The sequence below is a fragment of the Lates calcarifer genome, linkage group LG17 (assembly GCF_001640805.2).
Source record: "Lates calcarifer isolate ASB-BC8 linkage group LG17, TLL_Latcal_v3, whole genome shotgun sequence".
Classification (NCBI taxonomy): Eukaryota; Metazoa; Chordata; class Actinopteri; family Centropomidae; genus Lates; species Lates calcarifer.
In genome coordinates, this window is record NC_066849.1 from 8197627 (window position 1) to 8214288 (window position 16662).

The 16662-nt window shown below is 42.1% G+C and overlaps 1 protein-coding gene across 1 annotated transcript in view; it reads right to left on the reverse strand.

Moving 5' to 3' along the window:
* The window catches only part of ncanb (neurocan b), a 137987-nt gene that overhangs the window by 10432 nt on the left and 110893 nt on the right, over nucleotides 1–16662 (reverse strand). The window contains 3 exon segments of the mRNA XM_051077077.1: nucleotides 4282–4426; nucleotides 4874–4956; nucleotides 8463–8621. Of these exon segments, the coding sequence (XP_050933034.1) occupies nucleotides 4282–4426; nucleotides 4874–4956; nucleotides 8463–8621 (387 nt within the window).

The window sequence follows — 16662 nt, forward strand, 5'->3', positions numbered from 1 at the left end:
CAGGGGGTAGTCACTAGTGAGTTAGAGGCACGGGCAGAACTGCAGACTGTTAGATGCTGGTTCCTCTCAGCACTTCCCCACTTGCCTCAAAGCATCCGCACACCTACCAGCAATCATGTTAGAATGAATCAGAGAGACATGAAAGTGTGTGTGCACTCTCACTGAGACACTACAGGGAGTGAGTCTCACATGGAAACAGTAGATGCTGGACAAATGCTATCTAGTGTATTAAAAAACAAACGGCAGCAGTTGAATATGCGTGTGTATGTTTGCTGAGGTGCCAGCGACAGCTGCTCAGACCAGCTGACAGAGAGGAAGGAAGGAATGGTGATTGTTTAGATTATTGTACACCATGCACAGCAAAAATAATGGTTTAAAAAGCGGCTGTAAACCACATTGTGTCTATACTTTTCCTTGTATGTTTTACAGTTTACATGTCATTAATTACATTATCATGACCTGTACATCCCCACAGAACATCTGTATCACTCAAAAAGCAATAAAAAAGGAGAAGTAAATATTATTAATATAAAGAGACAATGGATGGAGAACAAGACAATATCAGATGTAAGATTTCTCTTCTAGATTATTTGAATCAAAGCAAGCCAGCAAGCCCCTTTCACAGCAGACATTTGCAACTGTCTCCTGGCTTCCAATCTTTATGCTAAGGTACGCGGTCACCCACAGCACTGTGCTTATGGCACAGGACATGAGTGTGGTATTGACACAAAAAGCAAATTAGTATATTTCCACAAAATGGTGAACATCCATATGTGTTGGACACAGATTTATGGATACATTTTCAAAATTTCAGCACCAAATGTGTTCAAAGGTTCACAGTTTGTCTTTCAGCTGGTGAGCAGTGTAGTGTAGCAAGAGAGCAGCTCACTGGAGGCCTGGTGTGCCCCGGCACACAACTCCCTGTGGAGGCTGTAACTCTCTGTAGCAGCAATGTCTACAAAATGAGGAAAATGTCTACAAAACGATATTGTCACGTGGGCATGACTGTGGTTGCTCAGGTGGGACTGGTGAAGAGGACCTACATCCTCTCCTACCTCCTCTCTGTGACCAGATTCATCATCAGCACAAAATATGTGCACTTTCTCAGCCACAAGCAAACACTTTCCCCACACCCAGGTGAACCTGTCTTTTTCCCCCCTAGTCCCTTACAAACAAAAATGTCAGTTACTTGAGGGCCTTGTGTGTGACACTAACGCTCTAGCTGGATGGCTAATTCACACGGAAATAAAAATAGCTTTTCCCCTTTATGTCAAAATACACTTCAGAAATGGCAGGGCTATGTGTAACCCACAATGATTACGTTACACACCAATGCACACATCAGCTGCTAAAGGCATTGACAACAGCCTATCATTTCCCAAAGCACCCTGAGAATGGGCTGAGAATGTCATGCAAAATTAGATTTCCTCTCTCTGTACATAATAACCCATCAAAATCGTGGAATAATTTCATAATACTTACATGTCCTGTTGTGGGTAAACTCCCGCCCATCCACGCTGGAAGAGCTTGGAGGCAGAAGACTATGTGACTCTCCCCTCAGTATAATCCAAATGTAAATGTAAAACTCAATCTGTGCAACTGTTCTCCATTAAATCTAATGTTTTTCTTTATCCTTCATTATACAATGTTGATCCAGCAATCAAATACTGCTTCTGAATGTTGAAACACGTGTATTTAATCCTACAAATGCTTTGCTCATTAATATGAATGTCACCCCCGGTTACAAAGCTCACTGTATCTTATTTGCAAAAGTTTCTGTACTCTGATTGGCCTGTAGACCATGTTTTAATGATGTGAAAATATTTGTACAACAGACGATGAACAGGCAGCAACACAGCGCAACAGCTGGAGGAGTCCGTCCACATTTTCAGCTTTTTCAGCTTTTCAGATATTTAGCTGACTAGAAAGCTCTATTCAAAGATCTTTGGCAATTCCTGATTAAAATCTGGAGAAAATCAGGGCTGAGGGCAAAATCAGCAGTTTTCAATAAGCATTTGATTGATGATTTGAGGCTTGTGCGAGTGATATGTACACACAATATGCATGATGAGTCTGGCTCTCTTTCCCTGAAATCTGACCATCATCTCATCAGATGACAGTCTCACCTCTTTTCAGTTCTTTGGGGAAAAAAAAGCAAACATATCATCCCAATCTGCATCACACGTCACCCTGACAGGCCCTGGGACAACTGATTAAGGTGTCTGATAGGCTCACATGCTGCTGTTATCGCCTCATCAGTCACGGGCGGGTGTGGGGTGGGGGTGGGGGGGGTGATGCTGACGAGCACACAAACAGATCGCATGAGTGCGAGCATTGGAAATCAGGCAGAGAATACTCAGTGTGGAGCTGACAGACTCCACTGATAAGACAAGATATTACATGGGGTTACTTGGAGTGAAGAAGAGGCTGACGGGGAAGCGGGAGGGGGAAGATGAAAAGATGTTGGTGATTGTAACTGACTGATTAAGGTCAGAGGTGGGCTGGATGCTGGGGACTTGTGACAGTTTGCATCAGAGGTGGTGCAACACCTTGCTTGTGAGGGAAATACCTTTCTTTTCATACAAGAATAGAACAGGATGTTTCTGGAGACGTGCTCATCGCTCGAGGCTTTGGAAGTACGTTCTTTACGCTTGTGGCTCCTGATGACAAAACCATCTGGTAAAGCACAAATAATTTGCTTAAATTAACTTAATGACCATAGGGAAAGCCTCTGAGACTTTTAAATTCAGGCTCGTCCAATATTCAGCAATGAAGAACGATGATGAGGGAAGCTATTCTGTTTGGCTCTGAGGTATTTAGGTTAAACACACCCAGTAGGGGCACCACCCTGTAGCTTAGGGGTGAAGATACCAACCATGAACTGCAACCTCCTCAGTTTGAGTGCGGTCGGAGATCTGTGCTGCATCTTTCTCTCCCTCATTTTCATCTCTCCACTGTCTGTAATAAAGGCTTAATGAGCTCCCAAAAGACTTTAAACCTACGCAGTAAAGATATAAATTAGCTGATTATTAGCTGAATAATATCTTCATCGACTGTCCATTTCCAGATCAAGATGGCATTATTTGCATAATCCCAAATTTAAGTTAAGTTTGTGACCAGGACTTAAAGTGAAGGATTTTTACTTTTATCTTCCATTTAAGTCAAAAGATTTCACTTTTACCAGCTTGATAAACACAGGCCCTGATCTACAGCAAAAACACAAAGTTGCAAAGTCTTGTTCTAAGCTCCAGGGAAAGTGTGGGGAACGCAGCCACTGGTGGCTTTTTGTGTCCCAGTATTTCTTTAAACAAGCCTCTCATGCCAGCCTGCTAATTTCTACCTAGCTATTAATACGTCTGTCTTCTTGCCATTGGTCATAAGTCTGACCTGCATGCAAATGTGCGGCAAAAAATAAGCTCTAACAGGCTCTCGGAGGAGCATGTAGTGGCCTAACTCCAGCGCCAAGAACGGGCAGCGGCAACAGGGGACGTGAAGCTGAGGTAACAGTGTATATACGAACTTAACCAACCAGTAAGTTTGCTCATCTCGTTTTGCTGAGTTTAAATATCCTGGACATAAAGCAGAAAGTATGTACTGCCTCCAGACGTGCTTCACCTTACTAAAACAGAACATTTGGCAGGGGAAATGGAGCCTTATATGAGAAGTGCGCAGAGAACTTTTTAAAGTCGACCTGGAAGGATGATGAGAGATAGAAGGAGGAGTGCTGGTGAGCAGTAAATGAGTATGAATCTTAAGTACGTAGACTGATTGAAGAGGCTCTGTGCTAATCTCTCCAACCGCAAGGAGACCGTGTGTAATGTAAAGTTTGACACAGCCGGTACGCTCAGAATCACCTGAAGGTAAATGTGCAGTCAGACTCTGTGCTTTAGCAGAGACAGGCTGCGACACTTAAGAGCTGCTTCACCTACAAAAAAAACACAGTCTCAAGAATATTTGATCACCTTTCTATCCTATGATTCTCCTTTAAAGACCTTATAGGATTTCAGACTAATGAGCTGACAGCAGGGCAAGGTTTCTTCTCATTTGCCCTTTTCCTCCTGCTCCCTCTGCCTCCCTCTGTCCGATCCCTCACTGTCACACTCTTTAAATCTGATGTCTCTCACTCCTCGCAGCGTTTTTCTCTATTTCAGTGTTCCTCCTTTATACCCTGCCACTCTCTGCCTCCTCACCTCACTGTCAGTCATCTTAATCACCTGTTGAAGCTGCAGCACACTCCATGCCACTCTTCTCCTCTCCCTCCATCCACCTCGCTGTTCTCACCTGTTCCCTTCTTGCAGACGTAGGGCAGATTGTAGTTGCAGGGCACGTCATTCCATTTGCCATTCTCATGAGAAATCATAACCACGCAGTCCTCTCCTCCAGCGAAGAAGTTGTCTGGCTGGTTTTCACGCCAGTTCTCATATTGCTGCGCACACACGCACACACACACACACACACACACACGTACACGCAAAACAGATCTAGTTAGACAAAATAAATCTACTCTTCCTTTTTAAAACTGCAATTAAACATGATTTTCTTGACACCACACATTAATCAGTGATCTTGCAAGTCTACTATAATCAGTTCTGTTTAGGGCATTCTTCATTTTTCTTCCCTAATTTTCTCTTTTGTTTTCATCTTTTGGTGTTGTATGTAATCATGGAAAATGAGAACACAACTCTACATCCTGCGCAGAACAACATGGAACCTACAGTAAGTGCAACAAACTGCTGCTCAGGATGTTTCAAGTTGCAATAATGAGCCTCCCTGCTTTGTTGTTATCCTTGACAAATATTATTTTGTTTCTGTTTCTCAAGCGCCTTAAATTCCACCGGATCAACAGACAAAACAGCCACAACTGGTTCCTCACCAGGTCCATCTTGTCTGTCCACTGAAAGTCATCCTCCACTGTACGATCATTTAACCCGATCCAGGTGTTGTCATGGCTCAGGCCTGAGTAAGAGGAAATTCACAGGGAGAAATTCATTAATGGACTTAAACAGAAAGAACTAGAGTAAGCACCTAAGAATATCATACAATCTAATAGAAAAAAAAAAAACTATGGGTCTAGACACTAAAATCAACCCCTCTCTGGCACAGACTCAAAATGAGGAATGATCTTTTACGGAGATATTAGATAGGTCTCCATCCAAATGTCTGACTGTCCAGAAAATCTATAATAGAAAATGTGCATGTGTGAATTTCAGTCCACTGCTGTTGCATGAATGTTTGGAGCTGAGCATGTCGCGATCCACAGATGGTGGTGCAAATTCTCCAGTCAGCTGCCACTAAACTATCACATCCTTCATGTACATCATGATTAATCCACTCAGTCGGTTTCCATTGCATTTTGTTACATTTTGTTTTTATACATACAGCATATAGACCCTAGTATGGGTCAAATCTCAGAAATACTGGATCTTAAACTTCCAACCAACAGATTTTTTTCAGTAGTCTATCTGTGTCTAATAAATGCCCACAGCTTTTAGATTCCACATGCCCAGTTTGTAACACAGGCTTTCTGTTATAAAAGCTGATCTCACAAGGCTCCTCCAGCGTCACAGAAATCATTGTAAAACAGTTTTCACAGGTTCAGTGGCACCGCTCGTGAGTTATAAACTGTGTAAAATTGGTAGCGTGCTCATTAATATTACATATTGTGCTTCAGGTTATTCTTCTTTGTGCAACACTCGGCCCTGGAGCTGAACGTCAGCAGACACATCTCTGAGATTTTCTCTCTTCGGCCTCAACCGAGAGACGGGCAAGAATAGAGATATGCTGTTTCTGTCTATGATGCCCTGCTAATGGCCGTTGTGGGTTAATCTCATTTGTGTGTGTGTGTGTGGGGGGGGATCTGTGGCATGGTCATACAGGCGCGTGCATGTGCGTGCACATATGTAATGGAATTTCAATCATGGTGTATCTGATTAACATCATTACCAGGCCCATTAATCTTCCTAATGGCTCTGATAACCCTTATTGCAGGGGTGGAGACGTCCATTTTCGAGGCGATTAAACACACTTTTTGGTAACTGTGTGCGTGTAGAAGAAAGATGGGTGCTAGATGGATAGCAACGTCCTGGCATCTGTCCGAGACAGAGGGTGGATCCAATATTACAAGCTTGCTGCTGGTGATCTGGCCTTATTACAACACAAGTGGCTGTGGAACACTGCCAGGGGGCAAGAAGCTAAGAATGAGGAGATGAAGGTTTATGAGGCACCAAAGAAAGACTGTATGGATATTAGCATGGTAATTCTGCCTGGCACAGATAAACCGCTCTTTGTGGCCAAATATTTAAGTCTATGAAGAACCCCTAAAAAGCTTGCATTAAAACACAAGTGTAGCAATGTTCCATCTTCACTCCTGTGCCAAAAATTCAAATAAGATTTGCAAATAATTCAGGACAACATGAACTAACAGATGGGTTGGCTTTGCTACATAGGGAAACACAATCAATAGCAGATGGTTCAGACAACCAGAGCAAGATATTTGGTGAATACTATCACTAAAAATCTTGAATAAATGTCATTCTAAAATTACTTGACACGAAAACCTCATCATCGGACATTCAATTCAAATATTTATTATCAAAACTGAAATCTAGCAATGGGTAGGTAAAGCAGCCCAAGTCATGCGACAGTTTCTTTTTCACACAAATCAGCAAGTACTTAAATTAAATCAAGAGCAATTTTTATCTCAAAACTGGTCATCCAATTTCAACATATTGATGCTTGCATTCCTTCCCTGGACACAAATCCAGTTACCTCACCCGCTGTGAGGATTTCTCACCTGTTTCACAACAAATCACATTGGAAGAAAGAATATGATAGTATATTAAATGTTGTGTCACAGACACTTACATCAGAGCCTGTAGCACCATTTCATTGCAACAAATGGTGCAACACATTCGTTTGGCCGAACGGGCTTGGCTCCTCAGGGAGTTTTTCAGCAGGGACTGCAATAAACCCCTTCAAGGGCCGTTCAGTGCTGAACCAGACAGACATTTATCACTGAGTTATGGAATACACATAAGACAAGGGGTGCCATCACCAAGTATGGTAATAATAAAGTAGAGGAGTAGATATAAATCAACAGCCAGTAAAAGCAGTTTGTCATAGAGTGAGAACTGGTTAGATTATAAAGGCCACTGACGTTATTTAAACTGATTTGTGTCTTGTGTAAATGTGATTGGTGACTGTGAGAGTCACCAGATATTTTGTGAGTTATAGAGCTGTGAAGTAGGAAGAGCAGCTAGTTTCATAAGTATTTTTATATCACATTACATTTTAGATCCTCAGTTTTCCTTAACACAGAACAATGTTACATTGATAATTTAACCATACTATGGTTAAACTTCATATTTTTCATGTCAGTCTGGCAAGATGGATGGCTCTAAAAACAACTACACCCAACTCTGCCTCCGCTGCAGTTGCTATGGAGAAAAAGCTAATTAGACAAGTCAATCAGAGCTGTAGCATATTCGAAACACATTGTTATTGCAAAAAGGAACAAAAAACAGCACCACAGCTGCTCGGTTCATGTTACACTGAATCGTAATCTGAAAGTGAGCTGATCTGAACTGAACAATGTATCAGCAGGTTTCAAAGAATAATCGTTAGCTTCAGCTCCTTGCTCGCCGTTAACTATGCATGTAACAGACGTTAAGAGTGGTAGCTGACTTCTCTCCTCACAATGTACATGTTATAGTGACATTTCTTTGGAAAAAACCTAGATATTTTCTAACTCAGTTGCTAATATAGTGCTGGCAATGTTTTTAGCTATGCTAGCAGTATGGCTCAGTGGATGGCAACATTGACTGTTGGTCCGCCACTTTGGCCCAGGCTGAAACATCTCAACAATGGATTGGATACATTGCCAATTTGGCACATCCACTCATATACCCCCCTCTTTAGGACAAATTCTAATAACTCTGATAATCCCTTAACACTTGATTTAAAGCCAACATCAACATTTTCATTCCAGTACTATCCAATATTGTGGTTTATGACCAACTTGAAAAACTGATATTTTCACCAGCCTCGACTGCACTTTAGTGCTAATTATGAAAATGTTGACATGTTAAACTAAGATCTTCAACATAGTAAACAATACTTCCACTTATCATCAACATGTCTTTGCAAGTATGTTGCCTATGCTAGCGTTAGCATTTAGCTCAAAGCACCATGGTACTTAAATACAACCACACATAGCTCATGTTGATTCAACCAGGAGATTTCTATGTCTGTCAAACCTTGGAAATGCTCCCACTAGCAGTCACCTAACACTGCAGATGATGAATAGGCCTTTTCTACTTATGGAAATCTGCATGCCCAAACTTATCTGCCAAATTTAAGATTTCCTGCTGTGTAATCAGATAAGAACAAACACTTACACAGGCTACACCTGTGTCTGTGCCAAGTCTGTCCTTGTCCTCTCATTCTCCGCAACCTCCACCCACCTCTAATAAAGTTCTGCTCAGCCAGGCTGTGGATGCTGGCCAAGTGGCCACTGTGCTCCCTGCAGTCCTTCTCGGCGTCCTCCCAGGTGTGTCTGCGGGTGAAGTACCTGTAGCAGTGGCCGTGGAACTTCCTCCACATGTGCTCGCAGCCCTCTGTGTCTGCAGGTTTACAGGGGTGAGGGGTAGGAGGATGGGGGGAAAGAGAAGGGTGGTGGTGGTGGTGGTGGGGGTAATTGAAAAAGACAGTGATTAGTCAATAGAAAATCCATGTAGGAAGAGAAATGTGGCTTTTTTTAATCGTCAAACACCCACAGTCGACAGCTGCAAAAGAATAATAGTCTTGCACAGGAAAGGAGTAGGAGGATTTCGGACTAAGAGGAGGGATACCACCATTATTTTTTTTCCTTTTGTATGCGCACACACAAAAATTCCTCCTTGTGTCTTGCAGCCCACAAGATCTACATAATACATTTCCCCATCTGGCCCTCTCCTCCGTCCTTTTCTTTCTCCAGTGCAATCTTGCTTTAAATGCCCCCTGTGACAATGCCCTGTCTCTATCCCTTCATCTCTGCCCCTCTATGCGTCTCCTTCTCTTTGATTTGACTTGGACTTTTAATCCACAGCAGAGGCAAGCCTGCAGTGAGACAGCTTAGTCCAGTGAAAGGGCGTTTTAATCTATTCAAATGACAACAATCCTTAGAAATTGCTTCCAGTGCGCAGCACTCGCTTGGTAATTAAGCCCTGTCACAGTCCTGTCAGTGCACTGACTCTCCCTCCACCCATCCTTTCCTCCTTCTCTCCCTTCATCTCTCGCAGCCCCCCCCCAATCTCTCTGGGGGTTATAGCTGTGTGACTGTGAGCTGTACATCTCAAATGTGATGTGTGTGTGTTTGGCTTTCCATCCCATGCAGGATTGTGTGCGTGTGCGTGGACGTGGTTGCGCAAATGTGTGTATACAGTGTATATGTGTAAATGTGTGTGTTGTTGATGTGGTTCAGCCAAGCCACCTCCAGTTTCCCCTCACCCTCACCCCCTCTTGTGCCCCACACCCCCACAGCGCGGGGATCAGGGAGAAGGCCTCAGCTTTTCCTCCAACAAATCAGAATCGACACCAGTAAATTGGGCAGTGCAAATTGGGCCGTATGGGGCCCTGCTTAGTATGCAGAAAGATGCAGTTTGGCCACGGAAAGGAGAGGAAGAGGAGGGAAGAGGAGGGAAGAGGAGAGGAGAAAAGGAGGAAAGAAGTCCATTATGAAAGCCCTTTTACACTGTTACATGAAATAATGGCCTGGAAACCTTCATCCTGCATTGAGAGAGAAAGTGCTTTTCATACTGTGAAGCTCTCTCCTCCCTTCACTGTGTTGTTCAGGGTCGTTTGAGTCACAATACTGTGAAGTGCGGTGACATAATCTCGCGGAATGTAATACACTGGGTCACAGTAAGATGGCCTCCACAGGTGAGGCTACATTTTGTTTCTCAGAGTGAGGTTTTGCAAAGGTCACAACTTTGAGCATTTGCCAATTTAACAGATACTTTGATATTTTCTGTATTGCAGCTCAATCCAGTTGTTGGCTCAGAAGCTGACACTGAACAACGATGATGAACAATATGTACGAAAAACTGCTCTATGTGCAAAGCCTCACAATGTGTCCATTGTGTTACAATACACGTGTATCTTGTACTAAGAGGGTCATTTCTTTGTCATGTCTCATACAGTAAACATTAAGCTGCGTCATGTCAACAGACACAGATGAGTGTGTAATACCCATTTAAACATTCACACTTGCATGTTGGTGGCACAAGGGATCAGAGAGAGTCAGACAGAGAGAGGAATGAAGACTGAAGAGAGTGATGTTTACATGGAGGCAAGTGTCCAGGTGTATCACTCTTTTATGCTATGAGAACTTTTAGCTTCATTTGCTAAAGGGAAAAAAGTGTCTTATGAAATGTATTTTAATATTTCTCAAAGAAAGTGTATGAAAAAAGTGATTCACGAGTGTCGAGTGAATCGTTTTCTAATCTAATGTAATTTTTCAAATGCCTTAGTCACAACCAAGAAGGCAGGGGTTTAAGTGTCATTAACTGTGCAGGATGACTAACAGCTAACTCACAACTGATTAACAACTGCAGTGGTTTAAAAGAAGAGTGACTGAGGAAGGAGATACTCATGCATAACTAAGACATGGATCATGGTACAAATAATTCTTAGCATTTCTTTACATATTAAATGAGGTTTATTACACCATGAACATTTTAGAACATAAATCCATGTCAGACACATAAAAATATGACAAAACTGACATTACTCACAGACTTCATTAGACCAACATCTGTCACACACACAAACTACAGTCGGGAATCACCAGCTCTGCGATTTGCTTTGGAGCCACAGCACCCACAGTATTACTTTTAGCGGATGTATGTAACAAGCATAGTAACATAGTAACGTAGTAACAAGCACTTGATGGTTTGTTCTCTATTTTAAGCCAAATACAGCAAGTAAAAATTATTTATTTTTTGGTACTACAGAATTTGTTTGTTTGTTAGTCCAGCACAAACATTTTTCTGCCTGTAATACCGCTTGAACTTTAGGTCTGATAATCAGTGGGATTTCCGGATCGTCTCCTTACCCCATCCTTACTTTACCTAATGATGTCTTCTGAGCAATGCTGTAAGTCGCTCTGATAATTATTGTAAATGTAAATGTGGAGAATGGCTTCATTACTTTGCTGGCTTAAATTTCTCCTGGTAGTCTGGGGATTTAATCCGATGACCTCAAAACAGGCTAATGACATGAAACCCAATTAGCCATTTTAACATTCTCGGCTTCCTGTGGGCGGCTCAGTGGCTCTCTGGTCAGATGAGTCTGGGTTTAACTTCCCAAATGGACTTTTGTGTGCACGCCCTCTTCATTCAAGAGCAGTTTCCCTCTTACAATGCACAATGGGAGTGCTTTTCTACTGACATGAGTGCAGTATCTGTCTGTTATGCTCGGGCCAATTCAGTCACCTGAAAAATTTGATGGTTTTGATGGAAACTCCTTTGCATTGCTTGGAGATGTGTAAAAATGAGTATCTACACATGAGCTCAGTCAACTGTAGCTATAGTTAACCTATCTATGTCTTTAATCTGCTGGAGATGATTGATACAAAGATTATTACAAAATCTACCACTGTGAAGATTGTAACATAAAGAGCTACATATTAGAATTAACAAGTTAAAGGTAACAGCACAAATAACTTGAACCACTTGAAAGTGTATATACAGTAAATCAAGCTGTCTCTGCATCTTTTAATTTGCCTTGTTACAGCAGCATTTTAATAATGAGGTCTTTTTTCCAAACCAATTAATTCTGCATAAGTATTATGTAGCTTCGAAACTTACAACCCCAATGAGACCGCACAGTATGGAAACATATTATTACATGATGAAAAAAACCCCAAACAAAATCCCTAGCTAATATTTGTTATAAACTCTCACTATGTCCAAGCCTCATGTCTGTTAGGATACTGATGAACTGGAAACCATTACAGATGTTTGCAGATCACTTCCCTGTGTTTGGATTGATACATGCTGAAATAAGTTTCAAAAGAAAAACAGCAGACTGGGTAGATGTGGAAGGGCTTAGCTGCCTTCAGACTGACAGTAGCCCTGGGTAAAAAAATGCAAACCTCTTATTTACTTGAATGAGGCCAGTTTGTCGGGCTCCGAAAAAAAAAATGCAGTGTCATCTGGTGAAAATTCAAACCAGGCTCCACTTTAGCTGCAACACAACGCAACATCTTCCAGCAATGGACCTTTATGGAAAAGTTATTCCTTGTGGGATCTATGATACTACAGAAAATTCAGTCAGTTTCAAAGGAGGCCAACTGTGTTTGAATCAGCATTTTGCAGCCTCCTTGTGCTATGGGAGTTTGCTTCTTAACACAGTTGTAGATTAGCATTAGCTAGCCCAATATTACTGCTGTTATCTCTGGCCGTATGGCGCCAAAATCCCTCACTGCTGCTCTCATTTTCTCTGCTGACTGCTACCTTACTCTTTCACTCCATCATCAGACCTGGAGGCTACCTGCTCAAAGTGTTTGCCCACATGGCACCTGGTACATTGTATTAGCATTGGGAGTGGGTCCAGTTTGGCTCATGGAGGTGGAGAATGGGTTGTTATCTACAGGAACAGGGACAGGAGGGTCAAGGTAGGTGTAACAGAGAGAGAGAGAGAGGAAAAACACACACAAAAAAAATATGCTCAGCTATAAATTAAACATACACACCTTCATTGAATCACACACCCTCTCCTGTGTGGTCTAGACTGGCTGGCAGCCCAGAGTCTCTGTGTGTATGAGCGTCATGCTGGCCAATTTCTACTAAAACATTTGGTGTCCAATAGAGACAAAAACAAGACAGGAAAACTAAGTGCATCAAACACAGTAAGATACAGAGTGGGAGGACAGAAAAAAGAGCAAGACAGACAGAATAAGAAAATGAAGCAGTCAGAGAAACAGAGACAGAGAGGTGGAGAGAGAGAGAGAAAAAAAGAGTGATCAAAAATAAACAGGCATGTTTTCTCCCCCCTTAGATCTTCAACCTAGTCTCTGCTGATTTCTTCTCCCACTCGCTGACAGTGAGGCTCAAAGCCCAACATCACATCAACCTCTTCAAATATTTAGACATTATTCAAGTCGTCTTCTTTTTCCCGTTTTCCCTTCGTCAGGCGGAGAGAGAGGTAGGGGGTACATTTCAGCGATTAATATTCTCACAGACTTTAGCGAACGGCAGTTAGGAAATAAAAGGCCATACACTTCCAGCTGACTGATTGGGTCATTTATCCACATCACGGGGTGATATTTCTGCTGGTTGGCTTTTTTAGATCCCCTGAATGATGAAACGACATGTGTTTGCATTCGTGTGTGTGTGCGTGCTGCCTCCTCCCTGTTTGACTCTTTGAAGGCTCAGTGTCCCATTTGCAAGAGGGCAGATGACAGCAGTCCAGAGACAGAGAGAGAGGAAATAAGTATGAGGAGAGAGAGAGAGAGTGAGAGACATAGACAGAGAGAGGGGGAGATGAGGGAGAAACCTGCTGATAGCCAGCGACAAAAGGTGAGAATGTGAGGAGAATGTGCAAACTGCTGTGGAATTAGTAATGGTTATTACGAGGGCAGTGTTGATTGATGGAACATCCTAATAGTGTGATTCTCACAATTAGGAGTAATGGATGTTACAGTAAAACAGCTACAGAGCTGAACATGAATGACTGATGCCAGTCTAAAGGCTCATTCTGCATAATTAGCCCATAGATGTGTCTTTGCAGATTGATGCTGATGGAGGATGCTGAGGTAAAAGTGAGGGCAGAACAGGCTTTTACAATAAATAGGCAAAAATTCATACAGCACGCACACAGCTGGTCCAGTTTGTGTGTTTTGACACTTTGTGTTATTAGTGTATACGGCAAGAACAGCACACAACTGGCGCACATACTGTGTTCATCTATGTCCATTGTCTGCAGCCTCTGCAGTTTTACCCTAGATAGAGAGGGAATGCTGGTAATGGTACATCAGCATGCAGCTAATGTAAGGTGAGCACATAAGTGGAAACACCTATGGCAGGTATGCTCTCATTGTCATCATCTGAACCTTTTTTGTGTGTGTGTGTGTGCAACTGGACTGTTTTTTTGAAGCTGCTACAGGCAATATTTTTTATATCAATGATGGTTTAAATCACAATGTGTGAACGGGGTTGCTTGTAGCAACAAATCCACAGAGAATTATCACCTGACTCAGCAGTTTCCCTGCTTTATGGCATCTTTTAGCCCTTTGCTAAACTGCAGACAGGTAAAGTTAGCGACGAGCTGGTGAACATTTCCCTCAGGAGTTAGCGGAGAACCAAACTAGCTCTCTAAAGCTAAAAATAGAGTGAATATTGGACATATATGAATAAAGAAACACAACTTGAAATGAATGCGCTGTGTCTGCTGGATGGAGAAAATAACTATCTGTTTGCTAACCACTTGCTAACCCCAGGTGGCGAAAAAATCAGTTTAAGGAGATTATCAGGAACTAAGGAGCCAGAGGAACTGAACTCTAGAATAAAATTATTCCTCTGGCACATTTGTGTTTGTGTTTCCAGCACATCTGTAAACAAAGATTAGGCAAATTAGTCTGATAAAGGACTAAAAAGGATTTGTTTTCTGCACGTAACAGAAACACTGATATTTGAAACAGAAACGCTGGTAAAACTTTTAGCAAATAAGGTACATTTTTCTGTTGTACACTTGCTCTGAGATCTTTGTGAGACTAGTTGGGAAGGTACTGGCAACGTTTTGTCAAACATCATATGGATACATATGACATGCAGCCACTGTTTTCAAGTGGGAATGAGTGCTGAGAGGCAGAGTCAATGGAGAGTAATAACCACAGGAGCAGGCACTTTGGTGGACAGGAAACAAAACTGTAACAGATTACAGGTAATGTTCCTGAGTTCCTAGAAAGTTTGCTGGAGAAGTTCTGCGGTGGAAATGAACAACAGGGTGTTGACAAGTGAAAGACAACAGGGAGTGCAATAGTATAAGACAGGTTTCGTAACTTTGCCACTGGAGTACAATTTCCCAGGGAATATCAGAAAGAACAGAAGCACACTAAAACTCTAGCACAGCTCAAAATACTGCTTTACACCTTTCTATCAGAAGTGTTCATTAATGCACAGCAGAGATACACAGACCCTCCTCTCTTCCTCTCTCTTTTCATCTATTGTAACACCTGCTCTGATGCTTCCCTTCTTTTGTCCCCCTCACTCTCTCTTTCGTTTCTGACTGAACTTGTTCCACTCAGGAGGAGAGAATGACAGTTTCTTCAGGAACATTGTCTAATTAAGCACCTTGAGTGAGAATGAATTACCCCCTCATCTCTCCAGCTTTCTTGTTTGGAGAGGGAACTGGCAAGTGTTGAACACAACAGCATATGGAGCGAGAGTGATGCCTTGCTGTTATTCCATATGAATAGTCTCTGCCAGGCTTAGGAAAAACTTCAGGGACATTTTATGTGTGTACCTGCCTGTGAGTGTGTTAGTGTGAGTGTCTGTTGGCTGCTCTCTTCAGGACACCGCTGTGGGTGAGGTAGAACAAGCGGCTGCATCTCCCTTCTCTTCTCTGTCTCAGCACTTGTCCCTCTCGACATGTTATTAGAACGCATGAATCTTCATTAACATTAATAGTCTCTAAAGACCTGGAGGATACACAGAAATTAATTTTAAGCTGAGCTTTCTGCTGAGTCGCCAGTTTAGACACTGGCAGCACAGTCTGGGACAGAGCAGAGAAAAAGCAGCAAAGTTGGCAAACTCAGATGCCTTCCTTCTCAGCCTCTCTGTCAACTCTGAGAGCAGGTGTTAAGTCACAAAACCACTCCAACAACTATTAGATAAAAAACAAAAACAAACAAACAACTAGGAACATCGGAACATCAGAGTGTAGCTTGTAGAGCACAAGTTCAGCCATGTCCAGTGTTCATGTCCAGTGTGCTGTGGTTTAACAGCAGTGTAGGGAGGAGATAAGCTTGGGGTGACATCTAATTGACCAATAAGTTTTTGAAGAATGGATAGCTCTGGCTAAGAGGCACTGACATGAAGGATGAGGTGACATGTGATGATCAAAACCTGGTTTGAACCCAGATCAGTGGAAACCTGCAGCTGTATTTCAAATATGTGTACATGAAAACGACAGATGAATAAGAATCAGTCCTTTTCTTGCCAAGAGCTGTATCCCTTAGTGGAAAGTAAAGCCAAATTTACTCTTGTTTTGCCTCTATTTCTATTGCTTCTTTTCTTTCTATTGAAGTTAGCATGCTAACCTCCTAGTGAATCACTGTAGTGTCCAGTCTGCCCTCAGTCCAACATGAGAGGATGAAGAGGTAGTGCTGCAGAGAGGACATATTTTAACCTCTTGTGTTGTAAACACAATAATGGCTGAAGCTCTTGGTATGTAAACAGATGTTAATACTAATGTTGGATATATAGCAAAAACTTGCATATACCACCTTTAATAAAGTACTCATTTGAATCCAAACTGAGATCTTTACCTAAACTTACCAAGTCGTTTTTGTCCTTAAACCTAACCAAACCTTAACCATAGCATTGTTCTAGAGACGCAGCTAAAGGAGCATTAACGTGTTAGTTTGGTCAGATATTCAGATGTGTTATGCTAATAGAGCTG